The sequence below is a fragment of the Achroia grisella genome, unplaced genomic scaffold, assembly GCF_030625045.1.
Source record: "Achroia grisella isolate CSIRO2021 unplaced genomic scaffold, CSIRO_AGI_Agris_v1 utg1179, whole genome shotgun sequence".
NCBI lineage: Eukaryota > Metazoa > Arthropoda > Insecta > Lepidoptera > Pyralidae > Achroia > Achroia grisella.
The window spans coordinates 1,663,415-1,687,973 of NW_026712591.1; the positions used below are offsets into that span (position 1 = coordinate 1,663,415).

At 31.8% G+C, this 24,559-nt stretch overlaps 1 protein-coding gene across 1 annotated transcript in view; it reads left to right on the forward strand.

Annotated features, from left to right (window-relative positions):
- LOC131853327 (uncharacterized) overlaps window positions 1–23,617 on the forward strand; it is a 150,396-nt gene extending 126,779 nt beyond the window's left edge. Inside the window, exons 13-22 of the mRNA XM_059204191.1 lie at window positions 6,384–6,541; window positions 13,061–13,179; window positions 14,361–14,528; window positions 15,908–16,096; window positions 18,744–18,875; window positions 20,203–20,345; window positions 21,345–21,575; window positions 22,157–22,210; window positions 22,892–23,014; window positions 23,485–23,617. Coding sequence (XP_059060174.1) covers window positions 6,384–6,541; window positions 13,061–13,179; window positions 14,361–14,528; window positions 15,908–16,096; window positions 18,744–18,875; window positions 20,203–20,345; window positions 21,345–21,575; window positions 22,157–22,210; window positions 22,892–22,981 — 1,284 coding nt within the window. The 3' untranslated portion in view covers window positions 22,982–23,014; window positions 23,485–23,617. The remainder of the gene's footprint in view (window positions 1–6,383; window positions 6,542–13,060; window positions 13,180–14,360; window positions 14,529–15,907; window positions 16,097–18,743; window positions 18,876–20,202; window positions 20,346–21,344; window positions 21,576–22,156; window positions 22,211–22,891; window positions 23,015–23,484) is intronic.
- The last annotated feature ends 942 nt before the right edge of the window (window positions 23,618–24,559 follow it).

Sequence of the window (24,559 nt, forward strand, 5' to 3'; positions counted from 1 at the left end):
ACTGCGTCTAACGCTTAATACATTAACTGTATATATGTGCCAAAGCCATGTCTCTAAAGCCTACAATCCCCTTCAAATTTAGACTTTCAGATCAGCTAGGTATTGCGTGTTGTTTGCTAGCGGTTGCCTGGCGACGCGAGAACCGCCGCTCTACATCCGGCGCCCTCGTTCGTCCCAGTCACGTCGCGCCCGCCCTTGCTGGCGGTTCGGCCGATCGAGATATACCCTTCCAAATCATGTAAACTTCGATAACGTATCACCCGGCGTTTTTACCTTTAGAAAACAATACTCATTTGATCAGCCATAAGAAAAAGATATTATTTCTTTTGTAAATTCGTCTTCCGTCCTTGACCACGAAATAATATCCCTAACAGTTCTTAATATAGTTTTAACCAATTTAAAAGTTTGAAGTTACAAGTTTGCGTTATTCAAAGACTTCTTAACCGACAATGGATCTAGTTCACCGATTACATTATTTAGTGCTATCTCAAAAGTCAGACCTTATGACTATGGAAAGAGAGCAGAGAATGCGCGTGAGACGGCAATCCAGCCTTCCTGATTATAGCAAAGCTAATAAAACAAGGCAAAGACTAGAACAAGTTTATTTTAATGATGTGAGTATTTATATTTATGCTTTTCTTATGGACGATGATCATATAAGTACCTGTGTAATATTATTTTCTTGTGGTATGATGCTCTATTTGATACCTACCTTTTTGTTAATGTGGTTGTATTGAAAAATGATGAACATAAAGTTAGGATAGTTAATATTTTAAAGAATTTACTAGTAATTATAACTTGTAGAGAATATCATATACCTACATAAGAGTCACCCCTCTTATTTTTACTTAGTCACAATAGATTAAGTAATAAAGACGTATGAAATGGAATCTAGACTACTTTCAAAACGAGTAGATTTATCTATGTCAATAATAATAAGAACTCATATTAGATATTTTTAAAAGACTTATACGTACCTACCAAAAAAGATTTGTTAAAAGGTTAACATACTTTTCACATTTTATTTGTAAACGAAAATGTAAAAAAAAATATTGATTATTTCAAAGGGTATAAAACCTGTCTTTAAAAAATAAATTTATAAGTAGAAAGATATACTCGTTACATACTCTTATGTGTAGACATATAGCTGTACTTTAGTAAACATATAATAGAGAAGACTAGCAAAAAAAAAAAAAATTACTAAAACAGTTTCATAATCTAGTCTTGATAAGATACTGAATAGTTACTTCAAGTCGGTACATATGAGCATGAAAGGTTATTGAACGTCTAGAATCAAAACAAATTCTGAATTTATATAAAGGTATCTAAGATAATGGCTCAATTCAATTTATTTTGTTAAAAAAGGACACCATTTGTAGATACTTTTTGCGTACCTACTCAAAAAAAAAATGTTATAAGCTGCTAACAAGTCATTAAATAGTTATATGTAAGTATATACTACATTCTGACATCAAAACGTATTTACTATAACACAAAAATGTCTTGAATAAATAGTTGTAAAGAAATGGCATGAAAAAATATCAGCATAGATAGGTGGTTTCGCCGTCAGTGCCCATCCGCAAAGATAAGCTTTATGGTTTCTCTTTTATTTGGGCTTGACACGAATCTCGACCTCTATCTCGATGCAGTTAAAATATTCCAACTGGTTCACGAACGATTTATAAATCTAGCAACAATCAACGTACTATGTAGGCAGCTACAGAAATGTTATCGGAAACGTGACAAGTTGAAAAATAAAACACGCATGGAAAAGGTTTACTTTGCTACCTACTACCTACAAGCACGCACTAAGTAGTAATAATATTGAATATATGGTTAGTTATACATATTATACAGTTTAACATAAATACATGCTTATATATATATATAATAATGAATCGGGAAAATTCACGCAACACCATCTAGTCCCAAGTTAAACAGAGCTTGTGCTATGGATACTAAATAACTGATGGAACTACTTAAATATATTTTGAATACATACACTGGTTCATATCCCATAATTTATTTTACAATTCATTCTAATTGGTCCAGTTTTTAATGCTTAGATAAAGGAATATAAAACTTTATAACACTAAAACCTGCATTTGAATATATATAGGCCGATTATATTGACAAAGCTATTATAGGTATACTTTTTGATGCTTAAAATAGATATAGTTTAATTAATAATAGTAGGTACACTACTATTAATTGAAACTATCTAATACACTAGTGTCTCAGCGACTGCGTTCGCGTGTTAAGCCCGTCCTATTTACATACCACATAAACTTAGTGGTAAATTTTCCTGATGTCTTAATAAATCTTTCGCCTACCTACATTTTACCACCTGCTTCTATTTTCATACAAGACGTTTTCACATTTTGTAGCTATGAAGAAACTAAGCAAATGTTTATTGCGAATGAATTTGTTATAAGAACTCACTTGTAAGGCAAAATATAAGTATGCTTCATTAGTAGATGCCTAATCCTTACCTGGAATAATAAGTACTTAAATACTTTCGTAAGTAGGCCTAATTTATAAGATTTTTCTATATATATATATATATTTTACCTGCGATTTCGTCTGTTATTTTTTTTTAGTTGATAAATTAACTATTTTCTATTTTTATTTATAACAACTATAAAAACGCTCTTTATTTCGTAGTTTGCTTTTGTATTTTGATTTTTTATCTCATTCCTTTCAAATTCCAACTAGCTAGAATAAAAATAAAATGTTGGATGTTGTCAAAAGTATTCAAATTCCTTGATTTGCATCACACAGATAAGTACCCACCTAGATGCCCACCGGAAAAGGAAGAATTATTTAAACATCTTAGATTATATAATGCTTTGTGGTACGTAGGTATTTTATTGGTCTGCCTATTAACAATTCTCTGGGTAAAATGTTTTGAATTTTCCAGAACATAACTGAAATTTGTGTTTACCGCTTCGGTATATGGAGAACGCAACGACTATTTTGAAATATATACGCACCGTAGTATGAAGCGATCTGATTTTAATTATTAAGCTTGATATTTGTTCAAATATTAAATATAATGTGTTGTATTTTGTCTAAAAATTATATGATAGTACTTAATATAAACCAGTTGATGGGTGTTGGCTAATAATTTCTTCCCTTATCGTTTTACGAACGCGGTTGTAATGAAAGTGATAAGATGTTATCTTTCATGTTTAATTTTATTAGGTACAATTTTGTTGTGCGACTGTCTCCTGTTTATTTAATAACCTACTCACAGAGGTAGACTCGAGGGATTCTAACTTTTTTCCCGCTCATGCATTACAATAACAATTAGGCTCAGACATGTTGAAGGCCTTTCTTTGTTTTTTTTAAATATGTTGATTATTCTATAATAAATACCAATAGATAACATATATTTTTGTATTTAAGTGATTGGTATAAAAATTAAATTTTATTAATTAATTCTCGTAGTTTTGATTTGACTTTTCGTAATGATAGGTGCTGTACTTCATGTCAAAACGTTTATAAATTTAGTATTGACGCTCTTTTATTTGGTGTTATTGATAGCTTTTAGCCTGAACTTCATTAACGCTAGTCCACTCCCTTGGGAGTTGATTTTAAGAATAATAGTGAGTAAACAGAACATAAATATGTTCTCTCCAATCTTATGATATACATTCAAAATTGTTTTCTTTGTTTCAAAATCGTAACTTTCTTGAATATTCCTTTCGGGTTTTTTTATATACCGTGAAGTATTACATTCTTGTAATGAGAGAGAGAGTACAAACCAAAGGTATACGTAGTCATCCACGTTATTATTATTAATTATACTGTAAAAACATATTTTTTATAGTATAAATAAATAATAATAACGGCTATAGAAACGGTCTAATCTAGAAAAATGCACTCCGAACAGTTTAAAGGCACTAGAAACAAACAGACAATTATTTTTAGTTACTAGGTTCTTGATTTGTTTTATTACATAAGATGATGTTAGCCAGTATTTTTCTTTTCTTAACGTAATGGTGATATATAAGATTATAGTAAAATTAAAACAATTTGCCAGTTGTGCTGATTTCATAGTTTCCATGAAAACCGCATTGCGATTAACCTAATAGTATATTTAGCAATGGAGAGCTACTAGTTAGCCTAGTTTTATGATTCATCAAAATGCGTGCTGAACTTCTCGTAACCGTGTAGCGAATCATTTCTTGTAGAAATTAAAAGTATATAGGGTTATTATAGGTATAGTTATATTATAGATATAGTTAGGTTTATTGAGCTTCCTCCCGTGCACACTTAGATTGTAGATTGCACTCCCTGCCAAAATTTTCTCGCGAGACTACTGTCGAGTTTTTCAAGAAAGGTTAAGGTTTCTTAAGTGTTGGCAATGCCTGAGACACTAGAGGATGGTACCTCAGGCGTCCATAGGCTGCGGTAACCGTTTACCATCAGATGGGCCGGACGGCATAGTACTTGTTTGCCACCACAGTAGTATAAAAAAATATATAGAGTTAATCATGAATTCATATCCTTATAATATTCTCTAAGGAAGATCGAAATATTAAAATAAGTTTCGAAACTTACTTTAATAAATGTATCAGATGACTGCGCATTACATCAACGACTACATACTTAGTTATGTTTCAATTATTTATACTTTTACTTTAGATTTTTCATATTCAGGAACAATATCAATCAGCATTTCACATTTACACATGTCACAAAGAGCCATTATATTTTATAAAATATATGTGACCTAACCCCACTGTAATCAATTAGCGTGCACGAATGCGTAAGTTAAATTTCAAGCTTAGATTCTCTGTAGTTCCCCGATGAAAAGACATACACGCACAGTAGATTATTATGATTAATATATATAACATATTGCTTACAACTAGAAAGGTAACAATAGTAGTAAAGTGCTAATTATTTTTAGGTTATTGGCCAGTCAGAAAACAAGCGATAAATTCGCCTGGGTAGGTATGTATTAGTAGTAAACGCTATATTACTCTGTCATAGTAACATTGTTGACATCTACGAATATTTTTAAATAACATTGTATAACTCTTTTAATAATGAAATTACATAACTGTTTATAAAGTAATTACAGCCAATTAAATTCTGCCTACCTCTGTCAAGTGTAGGTACTTTTTCTATGATGATACAGTATTAATACATACATTGTAATGTTTCATACTGAGAAGGTCAGATGTATAGTAAATTAGAGAACTTCTAGTTCTAAACCATTTCTAAAGAACACTTTAAGACATGATACCTACCGTATTATACCTACTATATTATCAGTACTTTTCAAATTACCACTATATAATACTTTAGTGTCACTAGCTTATTTATCTTCTCATGTTAAATTAAAGAATAAAGAAGAATTTAAAATTAACGAACAACATTGGAATCATATATTTTGTATTTTAGGTAAATTGTTTTATACAAACATGATTGACACGGCCTTTTTATATTCCTTATTTTTATCCACAATATAATTTATGACCAGTGCTGATTTTAACTAAATTATCAATTCTGAGATGTTATCAATCTATTAAGCATGACAAAGACATCATCTTATTTCGATTGGACGTCAATTAAATTGCAAATTTTCCGATACAATATCCAAAATTGAATAATTTCAAGACAAGTGAATGGTCCCTACTATAACTACGAGTATATTGATAATGACAAGGAAGCTCTCAGATTTTCGTACCTTATTAAGCAATTTCTGCTAACGCTGGTGCCTTTCATTTCTATGATAATACAGCTTGTCGTGTCACTCAATGTTTTGTATAATATATCTTTACACTTGATTAAAACTTTTATAATAGTATAATATTACCAAAAATATATCACACTTACTGTTATTGAAATTCGTAATAACTTTTATTCTTAGTATAAAATACACGATGTGAACGAATAATAAAAGAAACCTAAATCTATATTATAACTACTATTAGCATATAATTTATGAATCAAGTAGGCACTAAGGAAATTTAGAAAGGCGATTTGACAAATTGGTTTTATAATATTGATTTGATTTGAAATATTATCTAGTCAAAATGTTCTTAAAATTATACATATGCAGACTTGACAATAAATAATAAAGAAAGTAGGTATGCATTACATATTGCAAACATCATGACAATTACATTTTAATTCTACTTCAATTATTGCCTGTTATTAGAAACCACTAATAAAATAAATGTGCTAGCACATTTATTTTATTATATTTTTTACAAGAAATGCAAACAGACTTCATAAGGAACTTTTCAAATAGGAATATTTTTGCGCTTACTTACTTCGACAATTTTCTACAGATTCCGTATTTTTTAGTTTTCGATACAGTTTACTGTCGTGCTTTTTACATTTTTACTTTCTCTTCTGTTGCATAGAGAGAACTGTTCGCTGCAAAGGCGGACAGCGGTACGGCGGCGGTAGATCGAAAGTTGTCCTCTTCTTCAGCTGGCAGTATGAAGAACAAGTGGTTGAAGGCCTTCCGAAGTTTGAAGCCGCCAAGTGCACCGCCACCTCACTCTGCACCCCCTGACAAGTACGTATACAATAATATAAACTATTTAAAAAAAATGTATCATTGTTTGAGACCAAACAAATTCCGCAAATCTTAATTACATTGTAAGAGTTCAAACATGGCAAATTATGTATATTTTGCAATAATACATATTTTTAAATGTTAACAAAGATAAAGTAATAAATTATTCTTCTTACAAATAAACGACAAGACACAAAAAGCTTCGTTAAATGTAATATAACGTAACTATTGATTAATTGTTGCTATACAAAGAAAGTTACTTTACTAATCATTTTTAGTTGAACACGCAACTATATAATTTCTTTTGATAATAATTCGGTGTCTGTATTAATACATTTAATAAAATACACAATATGGATTTACATCATTACTTAATGAATGCGATAGTTAATAAATTAACACAAACAAATACTTTTTAAACAATAGCATAATAGTTTGTACATTGTATATTATTGTAGATAATGCATAATCTATTGTTTAAAACAGTAAATAGCTTCCTATTCCCAGTTATATGACTCTCGTGGTGTATATAATGCTCATAATGTCAACAACTCAATTGCATGTTCATGGCAATCAGTGTCATCTGCAATTGATTGCGTAGATAGAAAAAAGCTACGAACAATAAACCGTGTCTAGGAAAAAATAACCATTCTCCTACTCGTTATATTAAAAATTAAAATAGCGAATAAGCAATAGTAATCAACTATTTTGTTACATTATATTGAAAAAGATATTATTCCGATAACAATTAATAAAAGATTCCATGACCACATAAATCTTACGCTCTATTATTTTTAAAACTGTAAAATAGTTAGATTTTTTAAATAATCATTTTATAACTGGTTTTTAAATTGTTTTATATACTTATCGCCTATCATTATTATTAAGCAGCCACTGTAGTTTTTTTAATTAAAAATAGGTACCTCAATAAGTTATAACATTTTTGTTGTTTCCAAAAATCAAGCATGATGAAAATCTGATAACGTAATTATTTTGTTTATTTTCATTTAGGTAGTGAAATTAATAGTTCTATAGGACAACTTTCAAATACTGTATTTAGGGTATATATTTATGAATATTCCTGGAAAGTTGGAGAATAATATTATCCTACTATTGCAGAAAAGCATATTATACATAAAATATTATTGGTGCGTGCAACCGAGCAATAAGTACTGATTTACTAACAAAATTATTGTTATTATACTATTTCAACTAAATACAGTTGAAATGTTTCCCTGTATCTAATGATAAAATACATATGCAGTCACTTGAAAGGATATAAATTGAATTTTATATCCTTTCAAGTGTAATAGTAAAATACTCGAAGGCATGTACTTTTAATTAAAAATACATTGCCTGCAGTTAATGAGGTCTTCTCTTCATTTTATGTCACTCGACGATCAATCAAGTTGAAATATCAACATATTTCTATCTCTCAACAATATATACATTAACAGAATTAATAATAAAAATCAATAAAATACAGCTAGCAGATAATAATTCGTCTGAGCTATGCGAAATGTAGGTATATAGTTCCTCTACCCTGTCAACTATTAATGGGATTAAAGAACAATACTAGGTTTAGCACGGAGCTATACATTCTGATTTGATATATGTATATTGCAGCTTAAGTACTGTAACTTTGGTTTTAGTCGAAAAGGTATTCCAAAGTTTGATTCAGATATGTTCTTAAATGTTTTAGTCTTATACATTCATGTTAACTATTTATTAGTATTTTAATAAATACACCTGTAAAATCATAACACATTTAAAATGATTATGCCAAGAAAAGCTTAATAACTGAATAGACTTGACTGAACTCTTAACATATTAGATATAAATAATTAAATTAATTAACTTAGTTAGTATTATTATTTTATTTATACTGCAATGGTGGCAAACTGGCATACAGCCCATGTTAAATGGTTACCGTAGACTATGGACGCCTGAGACACCAGGAGTGTCATGTGCGCGTTGCGTTGTTTTACTTATCATACTCATTGAATTGTAAATTATCTTAATAGAAAGTACAGGATTATAGCAGATTATTTTAAAAGGAAAACTGTAACATCGTCGGTATACCTTGTATGTCATACATTTGTAGACTTGTTACTGCTACTAGTTTGTATTTGATCAGACTGGTCATATAAAACATTTTATAGCATCATCCAAAATACAAAGTATCATGACCATCCTGCGCAGCTGGTAACTGTCTTTATCCCGTACGTGTACAAGTCAAATAATAGAGCAATATTTTTTTAATACTTACAAGAAACAAATTTAGTATAATTTACCCAGCGAGTTGAGATGAAACATCAAAACTTTCATATTTCAATATCTGCACCTAACACAAGTTGAAAAACTACTTAGAAGGGATTACTAAGCGACAAAATAGTGCCTAAGCTGTTGTAAGACCTAATGTATTCTATTACTTAGATATTATGAATATATAAAATAAAAAATACTACTTTGAATGTTTAAAATTTACGATAATTTTTTTTAATAAAATCAAACCTCTGTACCGTAAGATCAATTTTGAGTTTATAAAAATGGGGTATTTATTTTTATAAGGATTCTGGATTAAGCACCCCATTTGGCTGCAAAGTACAAAATTTCGATGTGCAGAATTCACCTAAATAACTGTGTAACCCAAAATTGAACAAGATATTAATCTTCAAACGTACATTGGTGACCCAGAAACTGTAGGTCAATCTAGTGGTTAATCCAATTAATACAGGATATTCCTAAGATAGTGAATATCGCCCATGGATGCATGGGCGATATTCACTACGTTGATATTACAATACTGCAAAAATATTCATTGATAATTTTGTAAGCTGTTAAATTGATAAATTAATTTATATAAATTGGACGACCTCGCACGGTTGTAAATGTCACATGTCAACCATTCGAAGAAACTTTACTGTAAAGAATAATAAAAATGTGTTAAAGTCTGTCCCATGATACACATCTATATAAACTTTAATTTCAGTTTAATTTAAAAGGTCACAATATTTTACAATCGATCAATAAGACTTTGCAAGTTTGCACTTTTTATAGGCAAGTCATGAGCAAAATCTTTTGGTCTATTAATAAATTATTATTTCATTATCATCCGAAAAAGTGAAGTAGCCAAATTTGTAGGTCAAAATTTTTAACGAAAGTTTTGAAAGCGAATGTATATATGCATAAGGTATAAGATTATTTCATATTTAATATATTTCAGAACCTCTATCTATTGTCTAGTATCCACAGTACAGGTTTTGCTTAGTTTAAAACTAGATGGCGCTGTGTAACATGCTCAGGTGTATTTTATTTATATCGACACAAAATTATATGTACAGAGTAAGAATGTTTAAAGACATTTCTATACTTATCCCATATTTCTTACTAATAAAAGAATAATCATAGAAATTTACGACAGTTGACAATAAACCGATTTTGCTGAAACTAACTGACGCGATGATTCATGAAAAACGTTACTCATGTTTCAAAGAAATGTATCGCTAAGCTCGAGCAAGAAAGTCAAGGACGCTCTACTTAGATGTATTCTGAGAATGGCGATCATCACGGTACAAACATGGTAGGTATATCATAGAGACGAGAAGTTTTTAGCTTAGCGATCTCTAGTCTATGTATCTGGTGAATAAATTCGATATGCTTATAAACTATTAAATTGAATTAATTCTTATTACTTTACATAATATGCCAGCATGACGATAGTCACAAGCATTGTGAATCCGAATTGACTTAAAATTAATTTTCTTTTGAAACTAAACTTTACAATTATAACTTTAGTATCAATTTTCCATAGTTTGTATTTTTGGGTTAATGCAGTGTTTTATTGAAAGTTCGAATTATCGACATCATGGTGAACGCAAATTGTTTATTTGTCAGATTAATTTTTGGTTTGTTAACAGTATTTGTTTAACCGGAGAGTCAGTCAAAAATATAATTTGACTTAGACAACCAGATTAGAACTCACAACAAAATTTTCTCTAAAACGGCAATGCACAAGTTAATATCTAAGTGCGTACCTAAATTCTCGATTCTCGAAAATTCTTTATTTACCTTACCCGTTTTGGTTCTAAATGTATACTGGAGTAATCCCACATAGAGTTTCAGTGGTTTGCATTCACTGACATCGTTGTTAATCGAAATTTAACTAAAAAATAAATGATATCACATTACTGGTAATAATAAACTGTGATTTAGGTACTTCATCTATTTAGAAGTAAAATAAAAAAAGACTAAACCAATTATATGAAGAAACTAAAAAATATTTACTGATAGAAAAGATGAAAGAGTAGAAAATAGAATAAATTTATATATATGAGTATAAATGATGTTGAATATTCGTAGACTAATTACTTACTACAGACAGCTTAGTCTCATTGAGTGGAATAAGGGGACCAACTGTGGTTTTCCCTGAATACAAAAAAAAATATTTACGATTTTGTATTTATTTATCTATTTATAATGTTCCATAATTCGTATAAGGAGTCATTCATAAATTTCGTTACACATCGAACCCCCGCTCCCCTTAGAGCGTCTTCAAAGTGTGACATTGTATGACAAGTAGTAGAAGGGAGTCCTACATTCCTTGACCTCGCACATGTTAATGGTGCGAAATTAAACAAAATAATATAAATGCATTAATATCCGTATAATAACACCTAATAAAAATAGACATCACACTAGGGAGACTGAATCTAATAAATGTCAACAGTTATGACAAGGAGGCTATTAATGGTCAAAAATGAATAAATGAATTTCGTATGATGTTATTTATGAATAGGTTAGGCTATCTATACTTTTATGGATAGCCCCTTATGAGCCTTTGCCGAACGCTTCATCTCTGGTATTCTCTAGAGTTCATAGTGAATTGTAAAATTGAATATACCTACATATGTATATTGAGTAATCCATTCCACTGCGTATCTAGTCGGTTTTTGGATCTATCTCGTTCAACTTTGCTTCTGTCACGGCCGTTTTCTGAAACTTACACTATGAATTATATAGGTAATGTTTGTGGTATAGGTAATTATATAATAATATAAATACTGGATAAACAAATTATCCGACTATTATAAATGAAACCTACGCCAATATAATTGTATTAGTTAGATATATATGTTAAACACAAAATTAATGATTATCAATTTAAAAATTCAATATAAACATACAATTATCTCGCTCATATTCGATTTTACTCATATCTTATTCATTAACTTTGCTTCTGTCACGGCCGTTTTCTGAAACGAAATATAGGTACATCGACCTATTTAATTATTTAATCATCATTTCGCCGCTTCTTAATGGCTGCAGGTGTAATTATTTTAATGAAAATAACAATCTTAAAATTATATACACTTGTAGATATGAAAATATTAAAAGTATTATTTATATATAATATTTACTTATTAATTACGTTGCTCTAGTTGTACATTAACAACACATCACGATTTTGCACATTCATAAAATATGGATTGTATTATAGTCATTTAATATCGTGCATCATTTTCATTTTGATGTTTCTCTCTTCTTGCATCAATAAAGAAAAAATCAAATGTACCACGCGGTGTCGACGGTAATGGCGATGAGGTAACTGTGCCCTGTAGGTGTGCGCCTCTGTTAATGAGTGTCTCCTTTACATAGATAGGACTGCCATCTAGTGCTACCATTTGAATATCGGGTAAATAAAGTCTGTAGATTATCATGTCAGAAAAATATAAGCAATAAATTATAACTAAAACAATTGTTTAATATTTTTGCCGCTGTTTTGTATTATTTCTTTGAGATTAGCAATTTGATGGCAGTTCTAACTCTAGCCCGACAGTATTCGATCTTCTGCTCACATAGTCTACAGTTTTATAACATAAGCATGCATTAGTATCCGTAGTTAATGTAACGTCTCATAGAACCAGATTTTCCATTCACAGCTTGTCTTCTATGCCTTTTTACACCAAGCACTTATATTTTATAAGCTTAAAGACATTGTTGACCACCCTATGTACCACCTCGCATGTGACATTGAAAATAACATATTATATACACATATAATGCTTCTAGGCCCATACTGAAATAACAATAGGTACTGTCATTAATATTTCATTTACCTAAAAGACAGGATCGTGTATTATTATTGTACAAAGTTAGAAATTCGAGCAATTTGGTACCATTACCAAGTGCAGGGTCATTAGGTGTCGTACCAATGTTACCGATGGTGACTGACTACCTCTCAGACAAATACGTATATTCTCCTCCTCTTGACCTTCAATACCATGGATCAATATCGATGACGTATATCAACATTGATTGTGACAGTCCGTAAAGAGTACACAGTGATAAATGACCCACACTACAATCTGCTTGGAATCTCTTAATTGCTCAGTGTATGGTAAAGGTCGTGTAAACATTAGCTGTTTAGAGTTATTTGAAATTGATTGTTTATCGAATAAAAGTTACATGCAATTAGCAAAGTAAAAGCAACTAATGATGTTTTTGTCTGTTTTGTAGGAGAAATGGCGCTGCACGGGAAGCAATGCGTGCTGGTGGTGATTCTGATGCACATAACTTTCAAGAATATACATACAAAAAAATCACCCCATGTGATGTATGTTCCCAAGTTCTTAGAGGTAAATTTTTATTCCGTATTTTTAGCAATAAGAAACCGTGATCGTAAAATTTTAATAGCTATTTCTGCCTATAAATAAATTTACTATAATTTAATGAAAATATGTTTACAAACGGTATAACTACGCAAAGCGATATAGAAAAAAACGTATATGTAATCATTTCTATCCACACAGTTAGTGCCTGGCACATTGTCACAAATATTGATGTACCAGTAAATTTTAATCAACCAGCACCTACAGTAACCCCTCGTGCCTTGTACGAACGACTTGTTTTTTTGAGGTTTTAACCGACGATAGGTCGCAAATTATGTTCCGTGTATTTGCCCAATAGCAACCATTCTATATAAAATTCTCTTACTTGCTATAAAAAACAGCGGAGCGTCCCGCCTTATTGGCACGACAAGCTTTTTGTCTGATGCCATTGAACCCCAAATAACGATCAATTTGTAATGCTTAAAGTAGTACAACGATTATTCGTTTTTTATTAGCAGAATAAACTGAATACGCAGTTTAAAGTATTGATTAAATTAACAAAATTTAAGTAGGTTTATATCAGTCGCCTGTACTTTTTGCTGCTAACATAGAACTGAATATTGAATATCGAAATAGAATTCGCTTCTTACTGTATTTCATTCTTGAAATTTATGATATTACAAAAGCTAACACGTTTAACTTCAGAAATGTTATGAATAACTTTTTGATAATCTATAAAATTGTTGTATTCCTACTGTACTGCTGTTGCCATATTTTATTATTCTACAAAATTACATGAATATAAATTAATTTAATAAAAAATATATTCAATTTCAGGCCTTTGGGTCTCTTATGAACATAATGCTTCATCACCCTTCAAATGAATACATGAATATCAATATTTAAATTTAATAAAAATTATCAAAAATTGTTCGTGAAGTCTACTAACGCCATACAAGGTCGTCTTCCAAATAATCGTTTATAGAGTAATAAATAGACTTTAATTAATAAGTATTTCTTAATAATGATTATATTCATTAAAATGTAGATTTTAAATATCTTTTGATATCATATACAATTTTAATAAATTATAGTTTTTAATTAATCCTGAATCCTATATTGAAGTAAACAGTTATACGCACACATCTATTTTTACTCTCCATAAAGAAAATAAACAATTATAATTACTATTATTTCAATTTGTTTAGGGCATACACGCCAAGGGCTTAGATGCCGTCTATGCAAGATGAACGTGCATACAGACTGCATGCCTCAAGTGGGCAAATGTCAGACAAAGTCTCGATTGCTACGTCGGCAGAAGAGCACCTCTGAAATCGAAGCACATAGAGTCCAAGAAACCGCAATCGAACAAGAAAGTGAGTATTCTTCTGGGTATATAACCAAATAAATGTATTATTCATTTTCCTACGGCTGTCAACATTGTACCTTTAAACATGAATTATATACATAAATACATGAGTACGTTTAAAATTTATACTTCCAGCTGTTCCCGCCAACAGGATCAGATCCTGTTGGAGGGAACCGCTGGAACTGTATTTTTTAGATATCCGAATGAAGAATTTTAAATCACATTGTGTTTAAAAACTTAAATAAATTGAAATAGCATAATTTGCTATATACACCTAACTATACTACTACTTAATTTAGATAACGTGTGTACCTCGTTCGTGTTAATAACAATATAAAATTACAAGATTTTGATTGTATGAGAGATAATATGCATATTAACAGATATAATGACTAATAGACACTCGTAGGAGAAGAAAACTAAATGGTGGCCTAATCTCAAGCATAGAAGACAAAGAATGACATGGCAATGAAGATGATGAACAAATTTTAATATGTAAATAATCGTAAAGGCACTACACATGTGATTTCTCTCTTGAAATAATTGATATAATTAATAGTATTGTGATTTTTTTTTATTCCAGTAGACAATACCCGAAATATTAAACATTCTGTAACAGATTTTGTTCTATTCTATAATTTTGTAACAATAGTTTTCTAATATTTCTTAATAAAAATTAATTTGCTTATTACTTAATAATAATTAATATTTATTATGTTTGTAATAATTAGTATTACACATAATTTATGTATAGAACATGCGTTCAGATGTGACGGTAAGTTTTATAACATTCAAATAAGTTAAATACTTCATGGAAGCAATAAATATTGATTCTGATTAAGATACTGACATAATCCATAATTATAGCTTTGGTAAATAGCAATCTTGACATGGAATTTTGGCGAAACAATATTATAATCACATACCTTCCATTAAGCTTGCGAAAACACAACTGCATAAACACGCGACAGGCATCATTATGCCACAAATAATGAACACAGTAATGAACAATGAACACAGTCCAAAGTTAACGTCACGTTGTCCAGGGGTGGAGGATGGCTGGCTTCCAGGACAGAGACTCACCAAGATCTCCTTCAAGGGGTCGGTCGAGTTCGATGATGATTTCGATAGCAACTATGATGAGGGTACAGTATTAACCAGCCAGGAGTGACCCCTCTGCATTATTCCGAGTCGAGCATTCAATAACAACTAACTCTCAACGAAAGTCGCATTATAGAATCAATTAGTTATAGTTAGCAAAACAAGTACCTACTAACAAAGACACCACCCTATCCTGACTCGCCCACATAGTAACATCTGTCGTGATTCATGTGACTCTCGTGGTTTCGGCGATAGCGTTTGACTCTAACCGCCTTTGATGCTCAGAGGAGGAAGTGGATCAGACCTACCAAGTTCTGAAGCGAGCCAACGAAATCGCGAAGCCGGGTGGCGGGGAATCGCGCGGGGGCCCCGTAGTGCGGGTGTCAGCACCGGAGGAGACGCCACCCGCGCGCTCGCCGGCACGTCCATCTGGCGGGCTGGCTGTCGCGCCGCAGCCCGTCTCCTCTAGCTCAGGTGTGGCGCCGCACCCGAGCTCGTTCGCTTCTCCGCTCGAGCCGCGCCGTAGGCCGTTGGTCGTTGCCGGTTGCGTATATGTTAGCGCTTGTCCCTTATCTCACTCTCTATGCTATTTTTTATAGCAAACGTGAGTACGATAGAGTAGCTAATATTTATTTTTTTAAATAAACGTCTTTAATTAGTGAGATAATTTATGACAATTAATATTAATAAACAACTACAAGACACTTGACATGTCCGATAACTTGGACAAGATCGTTCACATATACTTCGTAATCTGGTGGCGGCCTATCGGCAGCTTCACTCAGGTCACTCGTTTTCAGTAGTGTGGAGTTGTTTGCACGCATTGGTATAGTCGCGGGCGCAGGGCGGGGGCGAGGTGCGGTCAGTACTGAGCGTCGGTCGGTGCTTGTCGGTAGGCGGGGCGACGCGGCCCGACGGCGGCGTGCGGCGGCGACTCTTCGCCGGAGTCAAGAGTTTATCCATGTGGGGCTCGCGGTCACGCCGCGGCTCTCCGCAGCACCGGTCCATATCGCTGCCGGAAAGTACGCGCCCATGGCTGCAGTAGACCATCGCCCTCTCTGCAGTCTCACATCTGTGAATTACAAGCTTTATTTGTCCCGTCTTTCTGAGTTTCGGTGCCTCATTTTCGTTGTGTGTTCAGTATAATTGTTTACAATTTTATTTTCGCGATTGCAGTGTTAGTTTAGACATAGGACTACTAAACTAGACGAAGCTCGGCAAACACACCTTAGTTGCTTTAACCTGTCCTTTCACAGGAACTATCATACCTCATTATATCGATAAACATTACAATGTTATCCCTACCAGTTATGTCTTTCTTTACTTTATTTTCTTTTATTTACTTATTTATTTATGTTTTATTTTTTATGATTTATTTTGTTTTCTTTGTCCATTATCTTTACAGAGTTGGAGGAGACAACAACGCGACCTTTCGGACAACCTCTATGTTTAGTTAATGAGAACGGTGACCCCCCACCATCTATTCTCAAGGCAACGGCGAGCGTTCGCAAGAAAAAATGATAAGCGATGTTATACTTCACGGGAATGAAAATATTACTTACAAAGCCTTCTAGGCAAGAGCACTGACTCAGCGCGGCATTTTGGCCTGTCCCTAACAGCCGCCTCTCGGATGACTATTATAATCACCCCGAAGCGCCCCGCGTACTGTGATATATATACTGTTACTGTTACAATAAAAGTCAAAAATAAGCTTTCTTTTTATCTCGTTATACCCTCTTGATTGCACTTTTTACTCTTTAATAAATTCAAAGGCGTATTTACTACAGTCCAGCGTTTAGACGTAAGTGTGCATGGCTTAGCGCAGCGCGCTGACTGCATGCGATTTTGGGCCATCAAACCGTGTTATAACACAATTTATTCATATATTTTATATTTGCAACCATAACTCGTAACCATATTCACGTCTCAGCTTCACAGTATTTCACTATTCGTTAAATACTCACCCCAAGTAAATAACACCGACTAACACTGAGTTAGGAATTTTTATTACTATGCTCGTCACACAACTCTTCAAAAAGTTTTACTGTTATGATTTCGCTTTTGTATTAACAGGGTCTCCCGAACACAACAGGTGTCTATAGATATTATGTAGTAATAATAGATTTATTTAGTTTATTTAGATGCGTACCTGTTTACTTGTCCACACAGGGTCGATGAAGAACTCCAAGAGTGCCCAAATGTTGAGGCAGGCAGACCGCACCAGTCCCTTACCTGGTACCAAATGACACCGTATCTAAGCGAATCCCTGTAGAATACTTACATCTATGTTGATTGAAAAATTCATTGCATCGATGAAAATTTTGCTCATTCAACTCATTCATGGTGCCACCTTTCTGTTACGTTATACAAGAACGCTGCTGATGACGAGCTGCATCTGATTAATTAAATAGAGACTCAAATATTGTAGACACCTAAATGAATATTGCAATATCATTATATAGGAAAGCCTTCACTTTAGTAGCATTAGGCATAGTTCAACGCGTAGCTATTAGGACTGAATCACATACAAATTTTAGGTATCGTTTTCTACTATTATCTTGTTTACTTTTAGTGTTTTTTTCTTATTTGCATTGCTTACGCACTTTTTATAGTGTTGTTTTTTTTATTTCTTGTATTATAAGTGAAATCTATTTGCCTGTTTGTAGTGTTTAACTGTTACCAACTACTAAGGTTTAAGAGTTTTTAACATTATAAACATACTATTGAACTTAATAAAAAAAACAATGATTACAGCTCTATATATTGTTTATCTTCAAAATTAAGGAACGTGAAAGCTCTTAAACTATAATACGACGCTAACTACTAAACTGTTAATGTAAGCATCCTTAGGTCCACTAGTTTATAAATTTTGTATTCAAGTAATGAGACTCTACTACCTATTAATATTATTATACATTTCATTCAATCATTACATATCAATCAGTCACGGAAGTATAGGAATAGTGACAAGAACTTAATAATAGATCTGTAAAATCAATCACTCATTAAAATATAATTATCTCAATATAATTTTCGTCTCTAAAAAATAGATGCCAGGGATATTATTTAGCATTACATTCTCAAAGGACGGCGTAAGTGATCCTGATTATACCTGTTATAGCACCACATTCGCCGAGACGCCAAAAGTTGAACCTTAGAATGAAGAGCCTGTCGTTGGACTCGCCGGAGTGTGGAGAGCTGAGACGCCGACCTACTCGAGATCAAGCGCCCTCGCAGGGCAGCCGAGTACTCTGTACGATAATCGCTAGTAACTTTTACACCTGGGTCCAAATAACCTACTTAGAATTTTGAAACCACACCATTAAATTGTCAACTGCACATTTTAATAAATTACATAATTTTCGAATCAGACTTCTTTACACTTAATAGTAGATATACTTTAAATTTATTATTCATCAAGATTGCTTATTATTTCTTTTAGTCAAGCAATTATGAATAATGTTAATATTAGATGTAAATGTATTAGGTTCTTTGGACTCTGGTATGTTAATGTCAAGCATTGATGTGAGCACACCGATGTTCACCTACAGGTTTCCCTTGGCTTAGCTTGTGTGTATAGAATATAGGTTTACTCGTGTTGTGTTGTTTAGTGAATCTCCTTATGTGGTGAGCTTTCGACGTCGTTCAAAAGGTGATCACAATAAAAGGCTTTGTTTCTGTACTCGACTTGTGTCGTCTTTTGATGTTCTGTGGGGACAAACATATACTGTATCAACAGGAATCATTATAATAATTGGTCCACTGATAATTTCATACTGGTCATTTCATATTGGAAAAAATCATTTAAATATAAGATTCTCCACAACTTCCTGGCTTGTTATAATTTCTAATCTTATGACTTTTGTTTTTGATGCATGCAATTAATGCTTTCTTATATATTTTTCTAGATAAATCCAGAACATATTGCACGAGCTATGAGAATAGAATAATCGCCGTATAGTCAATAAAAATCTAGATACCTCATGTACGTTAATTAAGCATGCTTTAATATACTTATACTTACTGCAAAATAGTAATGTTTCAAACATATCGTTGTTATATTTAGTAATAATATTTTTATCTAATTCTTTACCGATTACTCTTTATCATTACGAAACCCTTCAACTTATGCAATGTTTAAACTTAAATAGTATTTATATAAATTTACTACACACAACAATATTATTCTGCAGTAAGCATTTTTTACTCAAGTAGATACAGTATTTAGTAAAAATTAACTGACATACCAAAAACTAAGCTAAATAAATACTTCTCTACTTAGGTATACAGTAAAAATCGTACACTAAAAGATAAATCGATTGAATAACGGGAGTGCGTGTTCCCTAATAATATTCTTCCATCGATTTATTTTCGTTTTACTATATTTCTACACATAGTAAAGATTAATCAGCACGTAACAAAAACTGTGAGTCAAAAATAAATAAGCACATTGCAAAACCTGAAGCGCTTGATCAATGTATGCACTTGTATTGAATTAATACACAAATGTTGTGAATTGAGAATGCATTGACAATAAGCTGACTTTCAAAGACTGTACCAACTTATTATGGTGTGTACAGCGCCGTCCTCTCCAGTACACAGCAGGAGGCTTTTAACCACCCGAGGAGGCCGCATGAACAGCGTGGAACTCCCAGATGAACCTGACAAGAGTCTGTCATCGAATAGCGCCAGTCCTTGTCCCTCGCCGGTTAATAAGTCAAGCGTAAGCATTTATTACATATTTCCTAAAAGTTCTTTACAAATTGTTATATTTTATTAAATAAATCGCATATCAGGAATATCGTGCTTTAGGAACTCCCAAAAAATACGTTTTTGGTATATAATTAATTAATTTGAATTACTTATTTCAAGTACAGAATTATTATATATTTACGACATAATTATCATAAGTACCTATGTGTATGATATATTGCTAGATTAAGCACACTATACAACTAAACTTAAACTGATTAGATTACGATGATATATACGAGAGATGATAGACTGATAGATACGAATGAAATAAATCTAAAACTATTTATTACAGAAAAGATGTAGATGTAATAAAATTTTATTGATATTAATAACATTAAACAACATTGTTATACTTTCGTCGTAAGTTATTAATATATGGGTTTAGTTATTTTTTATTTTAGTAGCTTTTTCTTTCAGTCTTAATTTAGGATTTACACTCTTGTTGTTAGAGCTCTGTATTAGCAGTATTAGTAAAAAGTACTTAATAAAAATTATGTATTCATATAATATTACAAAAATTCTAATAAAATTAATAGTCGATCAAGACTTGTGCTTACTTATTACATTCTATCTTTCCATCAAGTTTTATTATTTACTAGCTGTACCCGTGAATTTGTCCGCGTGGAATTTAACTTTATTTTTCATCATCATATTATAAAAGAATTTCTCTAAAATAGAAGTAGCCTAAGTTACGTTACGTTAAGTAGCCCAAGCTGAGGTAATAAGGAGTAACCTTATTACCTCAGCTACCTGCCAATAAAAGTCCCATCAAAATCGGTCTAGCCATTTCAGATATTAGCCGGAACAAACAGACAGACAGACAAAAATAGTTAAAAATGGTATTTTGGTGTATGTACCATATTTATATTCATTTGCATGTAGTAAAAAAACGGTTATTTCAATATTACAAACAGACACTCCAATTATATTTATATGCATAAATTAAAAAAAAATATTTGCCCTTCAGAAACATCAGCGGCTGCTACCTACCAATCTCTACGTGATCTTATATAACTTTAAATCTCGCCATGCTGATGAGCTAGACCTAAAAGCTGGGTACAAGGTGACTGTAATTGATACTTCGGACCCTGACTGGTGGAAGGGAAAATGTTTAGGCAAGATTGGATACTTCCCATCAAAATACTGCACCAAATTGCAGGCTGGAGAACGCCCATTACAAGTTACTCACAATTTGCAAGTAAGTAATGAAATAAGAATAATAATGATCTTTATTCGTTTCAAATAATAAATTACCATATTTTGCTTATAATAAAATTATAAGGAATTAACAGAAACAAAATGGTCTCTACTTCTACTAGACTACTGCTGGTCTAACAGAATGTTTACAGCCTGTATTGGTAATTTTTATTATAAAAAAGTCAAATTTAAAATTACAGAACAGACTTTTCTCTCTTCTATTTTTAAGGTTATGTGTTGATTTGTCCTCTACAAGACAAGCAATTAAGAATTAAAATTTGAAAAAACAAAATGCAATAGGATCTAAAGATATAGAATAGAACTAAATGTTATCATTAAATTTGAAATACATCATAATCGTTTAATTTTATTTTTCAATAAAATAGTTAAAAAAAAAGAAGCAGATTTATGTCCCTCTTTCTTTACTTGCTTTAAAAAAAAAATTAATGGCAGTTTAGCACTTTTTCGCTGTAATAAAGAATTAGGACTTAACTTACAATAAACTAAAGGAAATATGGGTCATATATTACTGTGTTCTTGCTGAGAAATATTTGGTTACTTATTTGTATTACGGTTTTTCAGGTATCAGATGGCGACAATGGTCTAATGCTACTTCGTGATCAAATCGTTATACAAGTAAGATTATTTTGTTAAATTTTATCTAAAAAATACATCTATATCACCAGACGTAGTGTTTGTGAAATGTTATGTTATGATAGCAGCTGGCTATATACTCGTCGCTATTTAGTCACTAATTACATTTATGATAAAGACAGATTCATGATGCATATTTTTTGAACCACAAAACTACCTATATTTTTGAACTATCACGGGTATATTAATAATAATATCATATCGCCGTTATAACGGCGTATGTAAAAACGGTGATGGATATATACGAGTATGATTAATTTTTATTATGAAATTCACATTAATTTTTATTTATAATACGTAGGTGACAATCAAGCATACATCCCATCTGATAGTAACGGTTACCGTAGTCTATGGACACCTGAAACACCAGTTTGCAGTTATCAATTAAACATTGTATAATTAAATCCATCTCTATTTACTGTTTCTATGTTCTTTTATGTGTGTAACTGTAATGTGGGAAATTTTACAAAACTAAATATTACATACACATTTATAACTGAGAACAAAAAAATTCATGCAACACACGGCATCAAGAATTGTTGATGAGAATATTGGAGCGTGGGCACTAAACCCGTAAAGTTATATATATATGTAGTTATAGTTGTTAGTAATCTTTGAATATTATTGTAATTTCCATTGTGAATGTCACGATATCTTATATAGGTTGGCGATGAAGTGGATGGCATGGTGATGATTCGTTCCGGCGATAATCGCCAGGGTGTATGTCCAGTTAAGTTCCTGCAGGAGGTGTGACGCTTTAAACTACCTAACTTCGATGTTATGAGGGTATGTTACTTGCTTGTCTTTATTATTTATTATACTCATAACATTATCTATACGCATTTGTTAAGAGAATGTTAAATAGAATTCCATTAATATTTTGAAAAATGTATACAGCGGAATTCATAAGTTTCTATATATATATCCTAGGTAATATCGAATATTACCTGTTAGTTTTTAAATATTCAATCCTGTCTGTCCTGGTGACGTAATCTATCTTATAGCCATTTTTCATTAAAAATTATTAAGCCATTCCGTTGTTAAAAGGTAGCAAAAAAACTGACTGAAACAATTTCGAATTTGTAATATTAGTATGTAGTAATTGTATTTTTTACTGATCACATAAATTATGAAAAATCTTTACATGTTTTGTACATAGAAAGATAATTAAAACTAAATATCAATTTCAGTTTTTAAAAAATACATACTTATCCTTTAAATCAAACTGATCGAAATAAAAAATACATAAATTTCAGAAACGCGGGTCATTTTCAGAAGAAAGTGGCAGGCTATTTGTACCAAAATCAATACATAGCGCTCCCGTCACACCATGTGATAGTGAGATAACTACTTTTTCTGACAAAGCATGGTCAAAAGGGTACGAACCAGCAGATAGAGGATATGAAGAAACAGCGGAAGGATTGTGGTGGTGGCGAAGACCTTTAGACATCAGACGAACGCAGTGCAGGCGGTGTGGTGCCTCATCATCTACGAGACCTCTAAGGATGATGCCGTGTGCAGGAGTAGCTCAGGAGGAATATGAAGGCACATCCCGCCCACTGATGTCTTGCGATCGGCCTCTGCTATTTGTCAGGCAATTTTTTTTGTAACTTTCATTTCAAGCGTAAAAAATTTACTACGAGGAAAAAACATCGGCATTAATTTATATGTCAAAATATTGTATCCCTTTTGAATATCGAATTTTGAACTTCAGCGGCCTATATTTTATACAGCCTTTTAAGGTTTCTTGAATGGTATCCTATTCGTTATACAAAATGATATATTAAATATTTATTGTTATATGTAAGTCCAAAGTAATTAATATATTTGCTACATATCATTTATCAAATATATATTAATTTATTAGTAATGTAACTTTATTAAATAAAATATTTACAGTCTAATTTCCATTTCAAGTTCCATTTCCAGTCTATGTTGATGTTTAAAACACAGTAGTCCAAAATAATTACTAATTTATACTTTCTGGAATCTATAGAAAGGTAAGGAAATAGGTACCTATTCCCTAGAAGTATTGTCACTAGATAGTTATCCAAAATTGATTAAATATAAAAGATATTGTTGACTTTGTAATAATAGAACTTTTGATTAATAGAACCCTTTTTGTGGGGTAGTATTTTATGTTGTAGTTACCAATAATCATTAGTTAACAGCTCTGCATAATGACTATTATTATTATAATTTTTAAAATTATAAGGTATGGATATGCCAATGCCTAATAAGTTATTATAAAATATTTGTTTCGTAATATTTATATTTCCAGTATTTTCTATTGTATGAACACTGAACCATTCCAAAATTAATCTGACTTCA